The sequence below is a fragment of the Condylura cristata genome, unplaced genomic scaffold (genome assembly GCF_000260355.1).
Source record: "Condylura cristata isolate star-nosed mole 26May11 unplaced genomic scaffold, ConCri1.0 scaffold00026, whole genome shotgun sequence".
NCBI classification, from domain to species: Eukaryota; Metazoa; Chordata; class Mammalia; order Eulipotyphla; family Talpidae; genus Condylura; species Condylura cristata.
Window position 1 is genome coordinate 3620409 of NW_004567127.1, and position 15832 is coordinate 3636240.

A 15832-nucleotide genomic window follows, 5' to 3' on the forward strand; every position below is an offset into this window, starting at 1 on the left:
CTCTGAGCCAAAGAACTCTGCTCGCGAGAGCGGGCCTCTCCGAAGGTCGCCCGGTGCCACTGAAATCCCTGAATTCACTTGCCGTCAGATAACCTGGAGAAGGAAATCGCCATTCTGGAAAACAAAAACACTCACAGAACAGAAACAAACAACAACAAAAACCAGCCAAAGTACTCCAGAAACACAGCTTGTTCTACTTGGAATGTGATCCACGGGTCTCCAATTAAAACATGGGAAGACCCCCGATGCCAGGCAGAGCTTAGACTCGGCACAGTCCAGTCTCAGGAAGAGCAAATGCAAGCTATGAGCTAAGGAGTGGAGACGTGTCATTCAGTAAGTATTCCTTCGAGAAAAACTGAACGTTCGTGTTTCCTATAATCACCACCACCACCACCAAAATTCTACTCTAACATTATGTCCCACATTTTATTTTGTTTTCAAGTTACATTTCAAAAAAAAAAAAAAAAGTTGGTTTTTTTTGTGTGTTTGTTTTTCCCTCAGCGATCTTCCGTAACTCCTCCTGATAGCACAGCATCAAAACCACAAAACACTTCCAACCAGATCTCAGTTCTCCAGCTCCTGGCTTTGGTGTATTGATAAAGAAAGTCTCAGCTCTGCTGATGGGAATAAACATAAGCAATTCAGTCCCTTGACCAAAAACGAAGTCACAAGCCCACACTCGGATTTGCCATTTTCTGCCTAAAATCGATACAAGAAAATAGCCCGTCGGCACAGATTTCACAAGATTGCTGAGAACCCAGGGAAAGGCCAACACAGCCTTACTGCAGGCCCGGTGAGAAGAGAGTGCTGCGTCCTTCTCAAACGCCTCCAGCGTCTCCCCAGCTCGACGACTACGCGGAGCTCAGACTCCCCTGTGCTGAGGCCTGGGACGTGACACGACAGGGTCTATCTTGGAAAGCTGTGGCCAGGTGATACTTCCTAGAGCATTTTCCAAAGTGGCACTAGTAATGGGTCCCTTCGGGGTTGGCTCACAAGATACTGTAGACCCATTCCGATGGGCACACGAAGAAAAAGAAAAGCAGAATCAGAGCTGAGTTCCCCTTTAAAAGCCAAACACCTACATCTAGAAGGCGGCTCCCCGACCTGAGAGCGCCCGCCCTATCGGGGTGCCCGCTGTGGGAACCCCCGGGTCTGGAGGTTAGTTACAGGGCAGCCAGGTGGGGTAGGGCTGGCTGTAGGTGACCGGAGGCTGGGCGACGTAGTAGTTGTTGAAGTTGCCGTCGCTGATGTAAGGCGCTGGCTGGTAGTAACAGGTGACGTTGGCGGTGTTGGGGATGATGTTCTGCTCGGCCAGCACGCGCAAGGCCAGCAGGGAGATGAGGTTCAGGGTCTGCCTGCGCTCGTGGCCCATGAGGCACACGGTGCTCTCGTTCACCACCCTGCGCAGGATCATGAGGTAGTGGTACTTGCTCTTCTCCTCCTCGGCGAAGTGGTTCTGAAGGTAGGTCTCCAGCTTCCGCTGCTGCTCGAATATGTCCGGGAAGTCGATGAAGAACCTGGAACACATGTAGCGCTCCAGGGTCTTGATCTCCTCCTGGTCGGTGGGCCTGAAGTCCCGCACCAGGAGGTTGCTGTACTTGAGCAGCCCCCCGCCCCGGATCTCCTCGGGGTTCTTGGTGGCGATCAGTCTGTTCTGCAGGTGGTCGAAGGCTTCGTCGAAGTCCCCGTACACGCTCTCCCCGATCACCGTGGGGTGCAGGTGCTCGGACACGGGGCTGCTGGAGCAGTCGTAGAAGAAGAGCAGCGAGTCCAGGATGATCTGGAAGGAGTCCACGCTGAACTCGAACTGGCGCCGGATGGAGTCGACGAACTTGAGCTCCACGTTCCTCCCGTGCTTGTTGGAGAGCGAGATGAGGCTCCAGCGGTCGCTGTCCGTGCACACCTTGACCAGCTTCTGCACGTACGCCTCCTTCAGGGTGACCGGGCTGATTTTGAGCTTGCTCACTCCCTCCGGCAGGAAGTTCAAGAGAGAACACAGAACCACGTCTCGGACCAGCTGAAACTCCGCCTCCGTGGGCAGCGCCACGTGGAAGATCAGGTCCAGGTCTTTACAGCCCAGGCCGTTGTCTTTGACCAGCACGTGGCCCGCGGCCGAGCCGTTCAGCCGCACGTCCCGCACTTTGATGCCGGCCCCCTCCAGCTGGCCGCGCACGGTCTGGACGATGTCCTTCAGGGTGAGCTCCAGGGTCGGGAAGTTGCCGCGGCCGTGGACGGGAACGACCTCGGTCAGGACTTCGTGCAGCCGGCTCACCTGGTCCCAGGTGAGCACGCTGAAGGACACGCAGTCCCGGGCACCGCTCTTCTCCTCTGCCATCTTGGGGGTGTTCTTCCAGGGAAACTGAAAGGCAGGGGGCGAGAGGCAGAGTTAGGACTCGCTGGGACACAGCAAGCGTGCCCGTGGCTCGCCTCTGAACACTAACTGAGCGGCCACAGAAGCCACGGGCCACGCTGGGGGGCGGGGCCTGCGTGGAGTCGGGGGCGGCGCACGGGCAGCTGCTTCCTCCCCCGATCTGGCCAGTCCACAATTCCTTCTAGTGCGGCTTTTGCTTGAGTGGTTGGTTTTTGATTTTGGCCTTTGTCTCCTGAGGGGAGGGGCGGAGCGTGCTGGGGAGAAGGGAAGTGGACAGACTCACTAGGGCGAGCAGCCCACGCGTTTGAACGGCCGACAGGCCTTGGTCATTTGCCTTCCGGCAGAAATGGCCTCCACGGCCCTGGGCTCCCTCTGAATCTTAAGAGGAGGGGTGATGGTGCCCACAGCTGCCTTCCCGCCATCGGCAGGCGGCCCCAGCTCTGGGCTCAGCTGCACCGAGAGGAGGGACGGGACTCTGGCCAGAGCAAGGACATTTCAGGGAGCGTGGCACCCTGTTATCGGAGTGAGACAGGGCTTGGTCGGAATGGAAACTTCCCCGGGGGAGCAAAGGGTTAGGCCAGCCCCACGGCAGCTGCGGCGGGGGCCCCCCCAGCCAGACTCCGCAGGCAGTGTGCCCAGCACAGACACCTTGCAGTCACCAGAGGAGAATCAAGGCAGCGCTCAGTACTGGGAGGAAAAGGTCCAGGCTCACATTATTCCAGCTGCCTGACCCGCAGAGTAGCCAGAGCAACAGAGCAATGTCGCCTGGACCAGAAACCCCAAGGTCACTGGAAATCCGAATAATATAAAAACAAATGCTGATCTCTTAGAAAGCCAAGATGCTTGAGCCAAGATGCTCATCCACATATCAGCTGGATGAGTGCAAGCGCAGAGGCAAAGCCCAGGGTGGTGGCCGAGGGCCTCAGCCCAAGCAGATAGCTTCTCCAGCACTTCTGGGCACTACCCAGGTCTACCACCCCCCCTACCCCGCGGCTCTGGTTCCCTCTCTCATAACCAGTGTGTGATCTCCTGGCCCAAATCCAAGCCTGATTTCTAGTCTCAGGCTCTAGAAACGAAGCCAGGAATCCTGGGTTTGACCTACACAGCTGAGAGTAACTGGGTGGTGGGTTCTCAGTAGGAGACGCCACTGGGCACAACTTGGCAAGACAAGGCCAGACCTGGCAGGCAAGAGGACTCCACTTGGCTGGGGTGGCCGGGAAGCCACAGGGGCATCCCTCGTCAGGAGGGGAACTGGGCCAGGAAAAGTCCCGCAGGCCGAGGGAAGGTGGCTGCATGCACGAGGCCTGGCCTGCTGTCCAGGCCAGCAATCCCAACTCATCTGGATCACACGTCCCTTGAAGGTGTACGTGAGGGTCTGTTTGCGTTGCTGATGATTGGGAGGGACATTGCATGGCCAAGACAGCTCTAGAGGACTAATCTGGGGATGAAGCTTCCTCTGACTGCTCCAGAAAAATACTTGTCAAGGGGAAGGGAAGGTAAAGAAAGTTCCCTGCAGACCTGTTTGGGCAGCATTAAAAAGCCCTGGGTTGCCGTAATCACCCTACCAAAGCACCCTGAGGCCCAGGGGAGCAAGCAGAACCTGCCATGACCGCCCAGGTGCTTCTGGGGCCTGGCGCTGGGCTCCCAGCCAGACCTGGGAAAGGACAGTGCCTTTCTGATGAGCGCCATGTACACGCAGTTCTCAGGGCCCCTCTGATGACCTACCAGCAGGCCACTTGTGCCTGTTCCACAGGGCACCGTGCAGGGAGTTCAGACAGAGCCAGAGAGCCACGGGTGGAGCTATGAGCAGCGCTGGCCCGCCTGGGACGGCAGGCGCAGGCTCCTGCCAGCTGTGCGTGCTTCCTATGGAAACACAACTTGCTTGGCCACGTGTCGTTGTGCCCACAAGGGGCCTACACTGTCCTTGTGCCTACAAGGTTCATTTTTGTGATACGGGTAGGAGAAGTCACAGCAAGTCGCTCAACACGTGGGATGGCGGAACTATAGTTCTGAGTCATTTCCAGAACCTCAGTCATGCTAGAGATCTACAGTAGGAATGGCCTTGATGCTTTCTTTTCCCCAAGGAGTTGTTAAAAAGAAGCACACACACACACACCGCCCCACTCAGGTGGCGGTCAGGGCTACTCCCACCTCAACTCTCGCAACTCTGAGCATCACAGGACGATCTGCCGTGGCCAGTGAGCGACTGGCCCTTCCCCTGGGGGTGGGGTGGGAGCCACGTACCCCGAGAAGGTGAATGCTCCTATGTATTTTTTAAATCTGTGAGCTTGTGCTAGGCTCCCAAGAGAGTCTGTTGTAGACTGAGGGTTTGTAAGGTTTATATGGGAGGAAGAGCAGGAATAGTCAGAAGTTACGGCCCAAAGGGGGTGTGTACCACAGCGGCAAGAGAAGCTGGAAGCCACAATATTGAAACAAGACAAACTAGTGGAAACAGACAAGTAGGTGAACAGAATTAAGCCTTGAAATAAAATCCAATGCATAATGGGATTTAGTTACATATAAAGAGTTGAAAGAGAAAACAACCTGAAACATCTAGATATCTAGATTTTTATAAATAAAGGTTGTTCCTCCTTCCAAACTGAGACCTAGATTGGGTGCATCAAGGACTGAAATGTAAAAGAAGGAAATCCCCAGAGTATTAGGGACAAAATGGAATAGGCATTTGCTTAGAGAGAATAGCTAGTCCTTTCTGCATTATATACACCGCAAACGCACCAAAACATGGTGTATGTCCCTACAGGACAAGTGTCTACAGAGTGAAAACACCAGAAAGAAGTCAAAAGGCAAAATGAGGCAAGTATTTGGGATACCGGGCAAAGCATTCATTTCCCTAATGAATAAGAAGCCGCTGCAAATCAGAAATATTAGACCCCCAGTAGAAGGGACAAAGGGCGTGAACAGAGACTCAGAGGCAGCCCGTGGTCAACCTTGCCTGAAGGGGTGTGCAAGTTAAACGTCAATGTGTCCTCTGTGCCTCCCGGGGCACTGAGGAGCATCAAAAAGCCTGGCAGGCGGGACGCAGACGCCGTCCGTCACCCCTCGGGTTCTCTCTGAGGAGAGTGTGGGACTCTCCATTTCAGCGGCTGTCTCCCTCGGTGGGGCAGTTCCAGCTCCAGGACCCCTCCCTTGGGCCCTGTCCGCACTGCCCGCGGGGAAGCACAAAGGCATCTGCTGAAACGCCGTTTGCAGAACTGTGCGTGTTCACCGCTGGGAGATGTTTAACGACTCGGTTCACATATTCAAAACTGTCCACGCTGTTGTCCGAAAGAACAGTGTCAGCTCGGGGTTCATGAGCGCGACGTGCCAGCCAGGGTTTATTCGCCAAAAAGGAAGTGCCATGCCGTGTGTGGGAAAGTGCAAGCCTGAGCTTACACAACCACAAAAGCACTGCAAGGACTCGCAAGCAGGCAACACCAAACGCAACCTCTGGAGGCACAAGGGAACTTACTCCTTATTTCCTGCCTGTAGAATAAGGCCCCACCGGGAGGGGGCTGGAGGGGAACGCTTCTCCCTTAGTGTAACTTGCAGTGTACTTAGGTACTGATAGGAGATGTCCATAACTTAGCTACAAAGCTTTTAAATAGTGAGATAAGCCATCTCATCTTGTCCTGTTCAAATGTCACCCAAAAATGCTTTCATTGCGTGTGTGTGGCTTTAAGGAAGGATATTTCTCGTCTCAGACATCTGACAGCTACCTCATAGCACGGTTTTGTTCACTGGTCGCTGCAGCTGCAGCCACCTAATAAATAGAATAAACACTTTTTGAAAAGGACTCAAGGTGCCTGTGTTTGGCATCTTCCGTGTTCACTTTTTCAGACACATGAATGACTGACTGATGGGGTGGGAGGGCAGTCTACAGAAAGGCAGCATAAGAGATAGCAAATACGGCCCTCCCTGGTGGCGCAGCGGGTTAAAGCACAACACTGAGAATCTAAAGCCGCTTCCGCATGAGTTCAATCCCCGCCTGCCCCGCAGGTGACCACAGGGCGCGGCAGACCTCTCCTGACCCGCCCGCTGCTCCCCTCAGCAGTGTACTTCGTCGATCTGCCTGTTCTGCTCCCCACTCTGTCTCTGGTGAAGCCTCTCGCCGCCCCTGAGCCTCTGGCCTGTACCCCAGTTCTGTATGCACAAATAAATAAATCTTTAAAAAAAAAAAAAAAAAGAGAGAGACAGCAAATACAGACCAGAGGGAGTTTCTTCCAATTCTCCCAATGTAACATAACTAGAAGAGCTTCACTTATTGAAGACTGAAATTCAGGGCGAAGCTCACAAGAAGAGTCCAAATTAAGTTATTTATTGCTGCCTACTGGAAAGAGTCTTTTTTCCCCTCACCCAGCCAAACAATTTCAAACACCAAAGTACCTCTGAGTTTCTTAGACAAACATCGGTATGACTAGAATAAACCCAAGTCCCAGGCCCGCGGTGTTTAGATAACACCAGAACTTAGTGTGACAGTTTCAGTTCTAATGAACCACTTGACTCCACACTGACCTAACCCCACATGAACCAGTCCCGTGAAATGCACATTCTCAAGTCGCGAACAGCCCTGGTTAAGGGCTGATCCTCATTAGCAGAATGAACAGAATTAACAAAATAGTGACTAGAAAATAATTAACTTGAAGCCTGGTGAACTGCAACTAGAATACCTGGTTTTCCTTTCACTGTCCGAGAAGCAGATGCATGGTATTTTGCACAGTGGAAATCGGGAAAGGTGAGAACCATAATTTTCTCACCAGCTTGAAAACGGACGCGTCTTTTTACGAGGGAAGGTCACTGCATCACCCACCTGGCTCCAGCAACTTACTGTTCTGAAAAGTTTGACTCATGACAAACAATGACCTCAGCTACCCGGTTGCCTTTCTCCTGTCACCTGCCTGCAGCCGCGGTCAGGAGTCACGCAGGAAAGCAAGCACACCTGGCACCGGAAGACCCAAAGGCGCACCAGGCCGAGGGAAGCAGCTCCTAGCGCTCTTCATAGCGTCTCTAGACCCCAGAAACAAGGAGGCGTGACGTGCTGAGCGCATAATGCTACTTCTCGGCTACCATCGAGCTCAGGCCAAGTCAGCACGGATTCCTCCCGGGGCCTGGTGTGCGCGCAGTGATGCATCTGAGGAGGACGTGGAGACGCACGTCCCGGAAGTTAGCGATTTCAGTCTGAGCAAGCGAACACAAAGCCCTAGAGCTACCGACCAGGGGTTTCACGGAGATGCCGCGGCCCCAGGGAGCTCTGTTGTGGAGTCCTCGTCCACCCAGAGAGCTGGGCCTCGCCGCTTCCTCTGACCCCGCTGTGGGCTGAAGCACACACAGGAACCCCGCACAGGCCAGCGCTGCCGGACAAGCTCCCTTGCCCTCGTGCTGGGCGTTAACCAGAAGTGGGCTCTTCTAGCAACACTGTCTAGCGCAGGGCCAGAGGCCCAGTCACCGCACGGACAGGCCTGGAGACAGCTCCAGGTTGGGGCGGACGTGGCCCTGGCCGAGGGCCCCACGCGCCGTGACTGCCCTCTTCCACACTGTCCCCTCCCCACGGACAACCTGAGACGTTAGGAAAAGCGGCGACCGCCCCGCTCACAAAAGCGGGGTTTGAGAGACTGGCGAGTTGCTCGGCACAGCCTGCCCCGTGGCTGAGAAACACCTGTGTTTCACCTGCGAAAGGAGGGGCAGCTGGCGGCAGCTCCCGGCGGCGACCCAGCACTCTGAAGAAGCCCACATTCCCTCTCCACAAACTACGGAGTAAGGATCAGAAAACATTCAGTGGACAGGCCCCAGGGCCTCGACTAACCCTTGGGCAAAGTCGCGTCGGGCCCTGCCCCCCAGGGGCCCTCCCTCAGGTCTTACTGGCCCCGCCCCAGCAGGAGAAGCCATCTAGTTGACCATGGGGCCGCGGCCCCGCGCCTGACCCTGTGCTGAAGATGGCAGACCTCGGGCTGGTCGGCCCTCCTGCCCGCCGGGGAGGCAGAGGACGGTCAGTGCTGGCCGTGAGGGCACTCAGGTGGCCGGGGCGCCTCAGAGTGGCAGCAGAGTGGGGCTGTTTCACAGCAAACCTCTTACTAATCCTTCCCACATCCTTTTCCCACGGGGTTCACTTTACTCTTCACTCAGAAGCTCCCGCAGGTACTGATGGGCACTGGGCTTGCCAGGTGCTCTTTAGCCCCGGGCAGAGCCAGGGGACACCGGTGTAATGACTCCATGTTAGCCAGCTTCCCTGAGAGCAGCCCCCAAACCACTTGCCATGCCCCCAGTGGGCCGCCAGGCAGCACCAGCAGCTCTTTCTTTGGGGCCCCCCCCACCGGAGCCCCACACAGGCCCTGTGCCCTCCCGTCCCGGGCAGGAAAGGGGCAGCAGAGCTTCGAGAACTGCGCCATTGCAAGGCCGCTCTGCGCCCGAGGCTGACGCGGGCAGAAGGAGCTTCCCGGGCCGTGGGGCGCTCTGGCCCGGGTGCAGGCGGGAGGAAGGCTTTGAGGTCCAGCACCGCTCAGGTGGCTGTTGGGAGGACGGGGAATACAAGGAAGGAAAGGTGAGAAGAGCATGAGGGATTTTTGTAGAACGGTGGGAAAGCAGCCAGCTAGATGTGCGTGTGGGGCCGGACGGCCAGCGCCAAGAACAGCAGCCTTTCGTGCGGGCGGGCTCACACGGAGCCACTGACCACTCCCGGACCCCCAAGTCCGCAGAGGTGTCAGGGTGTATACTCAGCCTGGCTGGAGCCACTGGAATTGAAGGCAATTGAGTACAGAAATGCTGTTAAGAGACAACACTTAGAGGTAGCGGCCCGGAGCCCAGCTTCTGAGGGAGCCCCAGGATGCTGGCCGGGCCAAAAGGTAGGGGTGACCCCAGAGCTGCCAGGCCACAGGGCAAGCCAGGAGTGCAGAGAGCATGGAGAGGAAACGCTAACGGCACCAGGGTGACATGACAGGCGGCCGGCCCTGAGCGAGGCCCTGGCCACAGCGCTCTGCTCGCAGGGCAGGGGAAGGGCCCTGGACTCGCACTGCTGCCCAGAGCCGGGGTGCCCATCTGCGATAAGGCAGGGAACAGGACACTCCCTGCAGGCAAGAGGACAACTCGATCAGATGCCAAAAACAGATAACCCGGTTGGAGACGAGGGAGAAGGCAGGTAAAATGTGTAAGAGTGACGGAGGGCGCGGGGGGAGGTCCCAGCTGGCCCTGCAGGAGCACTGAGACAGAACTGAGAACAGAAACCGCCTGGAATAGACCGGCCGAGGCGTGCGGGTGAGCCTCAGCCTGCACACCTGCCACGCGCCCCACCTGCACCTAGCCCGAGCGCTGAGCTTTCGCTCTCAGGAGAGCGGGGCTCCTGGGGTGGTCCTGGGCTCCACGTACGCAGCGTCAGATAAGTGAGCGGAAAGGAGCAATCCAGGGTCAAGGTGGACTTGGCCTTCTGGAGAGCCCTCCCCGACGCCTTGAATTCCGATGGGGAGCGAAGGCCAGGAGTTATCTAGGACCTGGGGGACAGCCTGAGGGAGCCTTTTGTCTGCTGGCTTCCAGCCCCTCACCCCCAAAGCAGGGGGAAGGGGCTCTCCAGAGACTCCCACAACCCAAGCACACTGAGCAGCTACAGAAAACCGAGGCCCGCACCTGTGTGGCACGTGCCTGGAAGGCGTCTTGGGGTCAGGGGACAAGCCAGGGCCACGGGCTCCGATAAAACGCCTTACTTTTCACAAGGGACAATCCATACTCTGCGCTCACCTTTTCCGAGGAGTTAGTTTTCTAGTTACCCAAGCAGACGCGCCCCCACCCCCAGCAGCCTGACAGAATGCCAGGCTGCTGCCCCCGCCCGAGACACTCCACAGCGGGCACCCTGGCCCCACAGATGGCCTTTTCTCACCGCCAGCCGGAGCCCCTTCAACCGGAGGCCTCAGTCTGTTTTCTCAGGGTTATCAGCCTCCTTCCCGTCATTTAACACCCGTATTTACAAGAGTCAAGAAATTTGGTTAGATTCCCACGAAACTGGGGTGCTGCCCCAGCCAAAGGAAGAGCGTCCTGGCCCGAAGCTGAACGGGCTTTGCGCCAGGCGTCTGGGGGCCCCAGGGCCCTCGCCAAGGCCCACTTCTCCCCGAGGCCACCTCACAGGGTCTGCAGGGCTGGCAGGGAGGGAGCGCTCTCTGCAGACAACCCCCAGACACCCCCCAGGGCTCGCCCGTGTTGTATTTCAAAACAGGACGCTTCAGCAAGTGTGGCCGAGAGATAACACCGAGGGGTGGACGAAAGCTTTGGCTGCAAAACACCACCCAGCAGAAAGAAAACACTGGCTGGCTATCAGAGGAGGCACAGACAGCGCTCACGTGCAGGGGTGGCCCGGAAGCGCTCGAGCAGCGGCACCCCGAGGTGTGAGCTCAGCAGCTGGTGCTTGGTTCTCCCAGAACACCCTTTATTTTTAAATGGCTGGGTTTTTTCTCATGGAAGAACGGGGTACACAGCAGAGGCTTGGGGGGTGAGAGGATTCAGAGACAGAGCGGGGAGCAGAACAGGCAGGCTGACTGAAACCCACTGCCGAGGGGACAGCGGGGAGACAGGAGGGGGCTGCTGCGCCCTGGGGGTCCCTCCCTGGCCGGGATCCAGGTCAGGCTGGTGATGGCACCGAGACTCACCCCCTAGGCCACCAGGGAGGCCCTGAGGCGCGGTGACTGTTGCACATGCAACATGAACTGGAAATAATCCCGGCTGCAACTCAGCACCCTGCTCCCCTCACTGAATGTCTACATCAGACATGTCACCAGTCTGTGCGCATTTAAAGAGGTCCCCAGGCTCCAGTTCTGCAGATTAACTAGACCAAGAAAATAGGACAGGAGATGTTTTGCTGCAAAGGCGGACAAGCTCACGTAAATAAAGTCCCGGGGTACACACTAAGCGCCTCCAGGCTTTCCCAGGGTGTCCACAGCGGCTCTCCAGATGGGGGCTTCCAACAGCTGTCACTGCCCAGCGCGAGCCTCAGTCAGAGTTCCCGCCTGGGAGCCAGCAGCAGAGGTCCTCACTGGGGAGGAGACCGGCAGCTGCTGGTTGCAGGAACACAGCCCTGACCCCGCTTGAGACGGACACGCTCGCCCATGCTCGCCCACGCTCGCCCATGCTCGCCCACGCTCGCCCATGCCCGCCCACGCTGCTGGCTCCCACGCCCACGGGCCCAGTGTGGCACAGAACCGCCCCTGCCCCCGGGGTTAACACTCACGCGAAGGCACCAACAACTCCCCTGACAACGGGGAGTGGGATTGAGTGAGGCCAGAGACCTGGGACCAGGGGTGGGACCAAGGAGGCCCAGGACCAGGGTGATTTCTGCACCAGCTGCACCACTGGTGAGGAATGAGAGGCACAAGCCAGAACTGCAGCGCGCCAGGCTGACTGGCGCTCAGCTCGCTCCCAGTGGGCGCGGGGGGTGAAGAACCTCCGCCACCTTTTACTTGCAAGGTTTTTCCTCTTGCACTTTCATTCCGTTTTTAATCTGTAATTTGCTGATAAACTGGAGTCCACCCAGTTTCTGGCTCAGATGTTTATCTGCAAATTCTGTGAAATCCTGATGCCTTATGATTAGTCTCTCAGAAGCTACAAGAAAACAAAGGGGCACGGAACTGGGCACCGACCTCCGTGCTCCGCCGCAAGGCCGGCTTTCCTCCGCTCTGGCAGAGCTGGGCACGCGCCACCTTCCGAGCGTCCCGAGAGCCTGCATGCGCGGGGAGGAGAACCCAAAGCCCAGCTCGCTGCCCCTTCTGTCCCAGCTCAGCGCGGCCCAGCGGTGTGGTGTGCTGCCGGCCCTTGCTCCACAGCAGAATCAAGTGGGAGCAGCTGCAGCTGGGCTGGGCCCACACGGCCCACACGCGGCCATGAGCGTCGTGTGGCTTTCAGCCCTTTGATGGGCCGTGAACAGCAAGCCCGCACGTGACTTCCAGGCCTCCAAGGAAAACACCTCACGCGTGGGTCTGTGCCGGTACACACTGATACTGCCTAGGATGGGCTATCGCCCAAGCTCCTTCCACCTGCTGCTTGGCCTCCCCAGCCACTGCTGATGGGGTTTCTCGCCAGGTTTCTGCTGGGCAGTGTTGGCCTCTTATGTTCATGACAAGAAACGGGAGCCTGACAGGTGCAGCTCTGCCCAGACTGGAGCGCAGCTCTGGCCTGGGCCGGTCTCTCCCCTCAGTCTCCACTGCACGGTCCCCCCCAGGGCCCAGCCCGCCCGCCCTCCATGAGTCAGCTGCTGCCCGGGGGCCCGGCACCCTGACAGGCCAGGTCATGAGCACAGAGGGCGTGCTTGCCCTTAAGGGCAGACAGGGCAGTAAGGGGGAGGGTCACCCCCTCTCACCCCCTCTTCTGCCTTCATGGGGGTGGGCAAGGAGCAGTAGCAGAATCATGGCAAGGGGAAAGGGGGCTGGAGATTCACGGACAATTCCCAAAACATGCGACAGGAAGTCAATCTGGTGATGGGTTTGGGGCTTAGGTGCTCATCCAGTTAAAGAAAAGAGTTTTCAAACCAGAAAATATAGTGCAAGGCAGGACTGAGGAGCAGACTGGGGAGACCATCCTCAGCAGGGTCGAAAGCCTCCAGAAAGAGCCCAAAGCTGGACTGAGAGCGGGAAAGGGGAATATCACTTCCAGATATCTGACTCAGCCAGGAGGGTCAAGGGCCAGTGGGCCAGCAGGCCAGCGGGGTGCAGGTCTCATCAAGGAACCCAGCTGCTAGAAGGCGGGGGGCTCCCGGGAGTGCCTGAGCTGGCATCTGGGGTGCATGGGGCACAGAGCTGACCAGAGACCACCAGACCACGCTCAGGCCACTCTCATGGAGTTGCCTTGCACAGGGCACAAAGCAGGCCACTGTCAGCTGCACTGGGGGTGAGGGAAAGAGGAAACTAGGAGGGGGAGAATCAGCAAAACTAGCAACCCAGTGAGAGGCTGGCTGGGGTGGAGGGAGGGAGCCGCGCGGCTCAGCTAAGCAGCCTCAGCTGTGGGCTAATCAGTGCTTCTTCCAAACCGGTGAGGCTTCCACTTAAAGGACCCAGAGACTGCCCTGCCTGGAGATTCTGATTCCACTTGTGTGGGAGGAAAGAGTTAACGGGAGGAGTGTGAGCTGGGAGACCAGGAGCAGGGCAGTGGGCAGGCTCCAGCTTAAACCCTTCGGATGCAAAAGCCCAGCGCTTGGGCCAGCAGAACACCACCTGCTTCAAGGGGGCCTCCCTGGAGAGGAGGGCAGCCACGGCGTGCCAGCGGGCTCTGCATCCCAAAGGAAAGGGATGCCAGGTTCTCCTGCATGCCAGGTTCTGCTCTAGGCCTGGGGGGGGGGGAGGGCTGCACCCCTGCCTGCCTGGGGCTGACAGGCCAGGGGTGACAGCAGAGTACCCCGAGTGCACTGTGGGGCTCCCTGCACCTCCTCGGCATCCAGAGCACTACCCTGCCGCCCACACCAGCCCCTGGCACCGGCCGCCAGCTAGGAAGCACTTAACTGCTCACTGACACTAATCAGCACTGTCCAAGAAACAAACACTGCCCAGTTCAATGACCAAGACTCCCAAAGGCCCGAGCCTGAAAAACACCCCGCACGAGAATTGCTTAAGAGCAGCAATTATTTCTTCATATTCGTTTTTTCCTGTTATTCCAAGAAGTTCTGCAAACAGTTCGAGAATAGGAGACAGGGCCCAGCTGTACAAAATCTATTCATCCTGAACAACCTACAAGCTTTCCTTACAGGGTTGGGTTTAGACAAAGATGCTCCCTGGGGCCCTCTGAGGTGCCAAGTGTAAGTTTCCCTACAGAGTTAGCAAAAGGATGAAGAAAAGTTCAAAACCAGCAGCCCCAGAGGCACCCAAAGAGATCAGCACACTGGACCCAGCGGGGCCAAAATCTGCGGACATTTCTTCAGCCTCACAGGGGCCTGCTCCATCACAAGGCCGCTCACACCAAGGTGCTATCACACCTGAGTGGCAAGCAGTCGCAACACAGATGGAAGAAGCATTTTCCTACAGAGCCGCGTTTATCTCCCAACGCACAAAAAGAGCAGGCTTGCTCCCCTGTAAGCTCAGGCTCTACCCAGCTCCTCCGCGGCCCCCCAACATACATATGCCCACAAGGTAAATGGTCCGGAGCCCAGCGAATCCCAAGCGCAACCCAACACCTGTTTAAGTCGACTCAAGAAACTATTCAACTTCTCAGCACCGAGAGCTGTGTGTGCCCAGGGCTGGCCCCAAGCAGGTGCCCAGCCTGTGGGGGAGGGTGTGCCCAGCACAAGGTACTACTCATCGAACAGCTGGAGGAGAAAATGTTTTCTCTTATCCAGTGAGTCCAGTCACGGCTGTGAGAACAAGGCGCTACGGTCTGGCCTGAGTTATCTTTATTGCCCTGTGTTCCCTGGCCTTCCAGAAGGACGGAGACCTCTCTGTTCTGGCGGGTAGCACTGCCCTGGCCTTGAACACAGGGATGGGGGCTCAGTGTGGGGCCTCCGGAGGTGGAGGTGCTCCCCCAACTCAGGTTGGGGGTGCAGGAGGAAAGTCAGGCAGAGTCTGTGGTGCTCAACGAAATCACCTCACTCTCACACCAGGCGGCGGGCCAAATCCTGCCCTTCCAAAGTACCCCAACTTCATGTCTGGAAACAAGGTAGCTGTTGTCAGCTCTGTGCACACTCACAGCTGTCATTCAGGAGTCAGGGACTTTGTTATGGCAAGTTTTGCAGCCTCCTACCAGAATAAAACTTTTTTTTTTTCCCAGTTTGGTGTTATGGAATTCTCTCCCCAGCCACTGGAGCAATGCCATGCAATATACCAAAATCTGCTTTGTAGAAACTCCTTATTGAGAATAAATGCATTCTAAAGATATGGGAATACCTTAGGATACAAGGTTTCAGTTAGCTCAAGTACAAGCTTGACTCCAGAGATATTAAGTTTTCCATCTTCACAAACAAGAATGTCAAAGGACAGACCCACTGCTGGTCACGCTCAGACTGCTCCCCTGAAAGCGAAGAGAAAAGTCAGCATGCTCTTGAGTGCCCAGGCCCCTCCAGATGCAGGGTTTCCTGCCGGTTGGCTCCCTGGGAACCCCCCTGGGGACTGAAGGCACAAGCGATTCTTGGTAAGGGCTCTTGTACCCTCCGAGGCTGCCTGGCTGGCTTCCTGGCCAAGTTACTCACTGGAATGGTTAGTGTAGCCAAAGGTGGCCACCGCCCCCTTCCCTCCCCGCCCCAGCACCACTGCGCCAAGCCAGGAGTCTCCTTTAGCAGGATTTAATCATCTTAACTTTATTTCCTGGGGTGGCTCTGGTTCCAAACCCACCTACCTAATACCCTGAAACTAACTGCACCACCACACAAACTATGGCTTGGGCTTTATAAACCCTAAGGCAAGTTCACTTTAGGCACTTTGCATGTTAAACCCCCAGAAATGAAACCAAGTTCAAAGCAGGTCCCTACTGCAGGCAAGAACTCCAGAAGCCTCCCAGCTCCGCGGTGCTGGG

General features: G+C 57.0%; 1 protein-coding gene across 1 annotated transcript in view; it reads right to left on the reverse strand.

The window, feature by feature from the left end:
• Window positions 1-497: 497 nt before the first annotated feature.
• The window catches only part of FAM46C (family with sequence similarity 46, member C), a 16505-nt gene continuing 1170 nt past the window's right edge, over window positions 498-15832 (reverse strand). The window contains exon 2 of the mRNA XM_004689598.2: window positions 498-2359. Within this exon, the coding sequence (XP_004689655.1) occupies window positions 1160-2335 (1176 nt within the window). The 5' untranslated portion in view covers window positions 2336-2359 and the 3' untranslated portion in view covers window positions 498-1159. The remainder of the gene's footprint in view (window positions 2360-15832) is intronic.